Raw genomic sequence first — 6000 nt, 5'->3', positions numbered from 1 at the left:
TAAAATTCTTGCAATTAAGGAATCTTTTGCAATTTCGTCAAGCTCACAGATAGCCTAACACCACAGCCTATCAGCAAACTAAAATAGACAACACGATATGAGGGACAACTGACACAAAACTAGACCAGGATCAAATCATAGCATCAGAGAAAGGCTTCGGTTGCCGAGATCGGCCACAAGTGACGTATTGGTGGCAAAGACAAGGCTTCACCTCCGGTGCCGTCATTGTATGGATCCAACAACAACCAATACAAGACGATAGAGGAGGAGAGAGTTGGGTAGCATAGTAGCAGAAAAGTAGTAGCGATAAGAAGATGGGCTAAAGTCAATATTGACGATGAGGAGGGGAGATGAGAGATGCTCATTCACAGTGGTTATGATTGTTTTGTCAATACTAGGTGGCTATTATTGCTATGCCAATAACAACATAAGGAAACATTATTTTTTATATAATTTATCCTTTATAAATTTACAATTCAAGCCATATATTTTTACTATTTATATTTTGAAAATACCTATGAGTCGGGTTGTCAAACTAATCCGGCTAACTTGAGCTCTGCTGGTTAAGACTCGATCAAACAAACATGGCTCAAAATTAATTTCAAACTGAGCTTGACGGTGACAAGCTCGGCTCTCGATCAAATCCACTCTTAAGTTAAAGAATTAAAAAAGAAAAAGAGTATATGAAAAAATGATGACAACTTAGGCAGTCTAAATACAATTAACTCTCAAATCAATCAAACATAGTGCTACGAACTTCCACTACTCTTTGCCCTTATCATAGTTCATAGTTTATTAACAAGAGCTACGTAGTTGCCACGGCAATTAAAGATTAAAAACTTCGTTTGAAGTGCATGCATGATGACATGGACGACAAACAAATGGCTTGAAGTTAAAACTCGAGCTGAATTGGATATTACATTGAACACATGCTCTCATGATCTTAAATTCGATCGCTTTCCTATCTATGTAAATTCTTATTAATGCCTTCCTCTATTTTATTCATTAAAACGGGATAAGGATGGCAACGGAGTTGTTGGGAAGATAGAAGTTTCCAGGTGGGTTAGTATTGGATTAATGTTATCCCATCAAAATGTAACCCTCGAAGATTAGTAAATAAAGAATTAAATTAACTTCACCATTCAGATACATTATTGTCATATAATTTACCTTTTGTCCTCCTTAAACCTTTAGTAAATAATTAATTTGTTTCACGAAAAAAAATTTAAAAAAAAGAGAGGAAAAAGTGAATGCTGACGAGTACAATGAACACTAATAAACGTTAATTTTATGCCTCCTTTTATTGTTGCGTTTCACGATTTATATTGCAACAAGAGGTCAATAAATTCGTGCGTTAGTATTGGATTCACCTAATTATATTTAGTACGTGATTAGCATTTTAATCATTTATTAAGTTCCACCTCCCGAGGACGAGTAACAATATTAGTTGCTGGGCGTGGCGTGCATGAATGTGACTATAATCTACGCATGAACGCCTATTATTAATATAATTATATCATAGTGGGATTTTTTTTTTTTTTTTGCATTCTTTATGAATTAATATCCACAAAAATTTAGAGGCAACGAAATAAAAACTAAAGTTTTATTAAAACTCATATTAGTACTATAATTAGTCATCACAATTCAAAGATTTTGACAAAGAATAACACCAAAGAGAATACTAATTAGTCTTCTTCTTTCCTCTAGAAAGACCCACAAAGAAAAATAAATTAAGAGTATAAATCATATCCAGGCAAAGCATCTGACAAACCAACCAAATGGATTAGGTTGAAGGGCTTAATCCGCATCTTCTCCATTGTAATTGACAACACGATGCCTGTTTAATTATTGATTCAAAACTTCAAACCATCTGTGGTAATCTCATAGCACTTAATTAGGAGATTATATTTTTTAATTAAATTTTTTTTTCAATATTATAAATTAAATGGAATTTTAGATATTTGTATTTATATCTATTTGTTCACTTTTTTTTTAAAGAGTTTTCGACAGTAATTATATAGAAGATAATATTAGATTAAAATTTAAATTACAAGTTGGATTGATAAATAAAAACAAAATTACAAGTTGCAAAATAATTTAAAAAAAAAATCAAAAAATCAAAGAATAATAAAAATATAGCCTATAATTGCAGAAATAAATAGTAGTCATGAATCTCTTATGGACAAACAATTGGCAGGCAGCAAGTGCATCACACCACATCATCACATGCTCTCTTGCATCGATTACCAAAAAATATTAAATCAAATCCACCAATTAAGGAAGCTGGATTAATTATTCAAACCAAAACAAGGAGGAGGAGGAGGAGGAGTAGGAGGAGAAGAAAAGGGGGAAAAAAGCCATCAATTTTTTTTTCCTTCTCATCTCTCTCCTCCCCCACCCCTGTCCATGAGAAGTGTGCGCATGAAAGAGAGAGCATAATAAGAAGCCCATCTTTGGACTGATTCCTTCGTTTCCACCGCGTCTCTCTCGCTCTCTCTATTCGACATCGAAATCTTTGGCGAAAGAAGCAGAGGAGGAGGAAGGGGAGGAGGAGAGAGAGAGAGAGAAGAAGCTTTCTTTGGCTTTTTTGCCTGTGATTGATTCCAGCCGTTTCTTTCTCCTTTATTCCCACACCTCTCCTTCTCTCTCTCTCTCTCTCTCTCTCTCTCTCTCTCTCTATATCCTTTTGAGGAATCTGCCTTCCTTCCCCGTCTTTTGCTCTCTGGAATCCAACTATCCTCGATGGCGGTTGCCCAATACCCGTCCAACGTTCTATTCCTTAACAGGTATGTCTCTACCTTCCCTTTCTTTATTGCGTTTATTGCTTCGGTTTGCGAAGAAAAATTCGAGCTTTTGGAGTGATTTCTTCATTTGGGTCGGATGCAGAAGCGAGAAAGATAGCAAGGAGATGGAGTTGAACCAAACCTTCGTCTCCAATGGAGGTAAGGCACCGAGAGCACACTTGGGTATCGTATCTTTCCTTGTCTACAAGGGAGGATTCTGAGATGGGTTTTGCTACGTTTTGATCAGGGAGTGGGAATCCGAGGAAGAGAGGAAGGGAGTCGGCGGCAGAGGCGGCGCAAATGGTAGCGCCGCCGCCTCAGGGATACCATGTCAACTTCTGTTCCACCGGTTTGCGCCTCGAATTCGAAGACCAACGGCAGACCCAGAGCCTATCGAATCCCATCCTCTCCTCTTCCTCTTCCTCGTCTTCTTCCTTCGTCTTCTCCGACGAAATCGCCGCCCAAATCAATCTACAGAGGGTCGAAATAGAGAAATTCCTCCACGCCCAGGTACTCTTCTCTCCTCGTCATCCTCTTTTCTTGCGGTTTTTATTTTTATTTTTCCTCCTTCGGTTTTGGCTTCAAATGGGTTAAATTTGGGTGCTTGGGCTCGTCCTCTCATAGGGAGAGCAACTGCGGCGCACGTTAGCGGAGACGCGGCAGAGGCACTACCGTGCGCTGCTGTGCGTGGCGGAGGAGGCGGCCGCACGGCGCCTGAGGGGAAAGGAGGCGGAGGTGGAGCTCGCGGCGCGCCGCGGCGCCGAGCTGGAGGGCCGGCTCGCTCGTCTCAGGGCCGAGTCGATGACGTGGCAGGCGAAGGCGCTCTCCGGCCAGGCGGCGGCGGCAGCTCTCCACACGCAGCTCCAGCGAGCCGCCGCTGCGGCGGCCGAGCCGAGGGAGGAGCTTTGTGGCGAGTCGGCCCCGGCCGACGACGCCGAGTCGGCCCACGTGGATCCGGTGCGAGTCGAACCGGACCGGGCTTGCCGGTCCTGCCGCTTTAAACCGGCTTCGGTGGTTGTATTCCCCTGCCGCCACCTGTGCCTATGCGAAGTCTGCAACGTCGACAGCGCCGGTGACGACTTCTGCCCAGTTTGCCGTTGCGTTAGGAGCGGAAGCGTCCAAGTCTTCTTCTCCTAATGAAAAGTTTAAGATAAAAAGAAAATAAAAGAATCTACAAGTACCAAAATGCAAAAAAAAAAAAAAAAAAGACTAGAAAAAATAGAGCAATCTGTATAACTCTCAAGCTTTTTTTTCCTTTTCCTTTTTTTTATTTTCTCGGGATTTTCAAAAAATTCAAAATCTATATGTTAATTCTTTTTATCACACTTTTATTTGATGACATCGTGTGCGTGCGTGCGTGCGTAAGAACGTGAGTTTTTGGCGCGTCTCGGCTGTCCGATTTTGAACGGACGGTTACAACAGGCCGTGTGCCGCGTAGTTCGTTCTTCCTGCAGCGGATCCTAATCAGGTCGGACGCTTTAGAGCCAATCTGGGCTTCATAAGCGGTCGGCCCACTAAATGTGGGCTTCCTTCCTTTCCCTTATTGACAAGGCCCATTAGAACTAGAAACAAATTAACTAAAACATTATTTTTTAAAGAGAAGTATTTTAGTCTTGTTAATTTGATTTGAAGACTAGGAGTGGTTGGGTTTATAGACGCTCATTATTTTTCAAGTAATACTAATACCGAGTTAATCGGTGGATTAAGTGAGTGAGGGAGGTAGGTCTTGCTTCGTCCCACCCCCACCCCCTTCGATTAATTTTCCTCGTAAGCCCTTGCAATGTTCTCTATTTCGATTTTGGTCCTAAAAAACCCCCCAAAATTCCAATCGAGCTTTTTCTAAGCCCTGGCACTCCCAAGTTTACGAGTTAGGGTTCATTAATGTGAGGATTTGGTAGTCGAATTTGATCGTTTCGTGGACGATTTAACTAACACTTCACGTGATAGTGAGGTTTTTGATTTGGAATTCTTATTCAAAGGAAAGTGTGGTCTGTTTGGTGATGCTTGTGATCATTTCTGTTCTTCTTCTTCTTCTTCTTTTTTTAATAAAAGAAATTGTTGTTTTCTTAGCAATTCTTTTATTTTATTTTTCAGATTCTTTATTGATCTAATTACTTCTCGTGTTGGTAATACCAACTCGAACTCTTTTTAAGAATCTGCTAAAGTAAAACCTGCCAAAATTAAAATCTCCACAATAGAACCATGTAAGGGAGTAGAAGCCTTGTTGATTGGAATTTCCAAAAGTTATTTTTAAAATTAATTCTAAAAATCTTGATTCAGCTCCACATCAATAATTAAATTTGTAAAAATTCAAAGAAATTCTAGATGATTGCCTATACCTGATGTTGACTTTTACTAACTTAAATGTCTAACATACTAATTATGAGTTTTTATTAGAATGGCTTGGGGATGTCTGAGTTCTAATTCATTTTGACTAAAGATGTACTTTGGATGCAATCTATTGCTTATGAGTAACTGGGTTACTCGTATTGCAAATATTGCAGACTTTTCCAAACCACCTGAGGAGAAGATCTCCTACCCCTCAGCAAGTTGGTATATCATTCGCACCAACTTTTTCCTTGTGATATTATTTGAAGACTCTGTTAAAATACTCGTTAACTTAATCATCTGTGTGATCTGGTATGTTTATAAAAAGTAATATAAAAGAAAAAGGAAAGAGGGGGAAGAATGCCGGGCGGTGGGGGGACACTCGTGTGAGTACGTACTGCTTCCACGTGCAATGCAGAGCCACCAACATGGAGAGATCTGATGCTTTGGAGTAATCAAAAGCCAGAGAGAAAGCTGAGGAGGACCAACTACTGTTCATGTGCAACCGGACAGGGATCGAATCAAAGTCCACACCTTTTTTTTTTTTTTTTTTTGGTTAAAAACAAATTCTTTTGATTCAGAATTTTCTAAGTGAAAAATGATTTGAAGGCACAATATAGAGAATATTATGGTTGATTGGGGAGTTTTTTTTATTTTTTTTTATTTTTAATACCAACTATTAATTAAAAGTGGTTTATTTTATTATAGCTGTCAGTGAAATCTTTTATTTTTAGATAAAAATATTAATAGATTCAACAGCTACGATGAAATATGACTCTTTTGGTGTTAACTCGGGTTAAAAAGTTAGGAAGAGGCTTAATTTTGTAAAAATAAAAATAAAAAAACTCTTGATTGGGTCTTATAATTAGCAAAGCTAATCATATTGTCC

General features: G+C 39.2%; 1 protein-coding gene across 1 annotated transcript; it reads left to right on the top strand.

Annotated features, from left to right (window-relative positions):
- The first annotated feature begins 2178 nt into the window (after positions 1 to 2178).
- LOC140793307 (BOI-related E3 ubiquitin-protein ligase 1-like) lies at positions 2179 to 4108 on the top strand. Its single transcript, XM_073144711.1, has 4 exons — positions 2179 to 2786; positions 2887 to 2942; positions 3031 to 3293; positions 3408 to 4108. The coding sequence occupies exons 1-4, from the start codon at positions 2743 to 2745 to the stop codon at positions 3918 to 3920; spliced, it is 876 nt and encodes a 291-aa protein (XP_073000812.1). The 5' UTR covers positions 2179 to 2742; the 3' UTR covers positions 3921 to 4108.
- The last annotated feature ends 1892 nt before the right edge of the window (positions 4109 to 6000 follow it).

This window comes from Typha latifolia, chromosome 8 (assembly GCF_019914945.1).
Source record: "Typha latifolia isolate L0001 chromosome 8, TyphaL0001v2, whole genome shotgun sequence".
NCBI lineage: Eukaryota > Viridiplantae > Streptophyta > Magnoliopsida > Poales > Typhaceae > Typha > Typha latifolia.
Note: the sequence above shows the minus strand (reverse complement) of the source record. Positions and strands in the feature narration are given on the sequence as shown.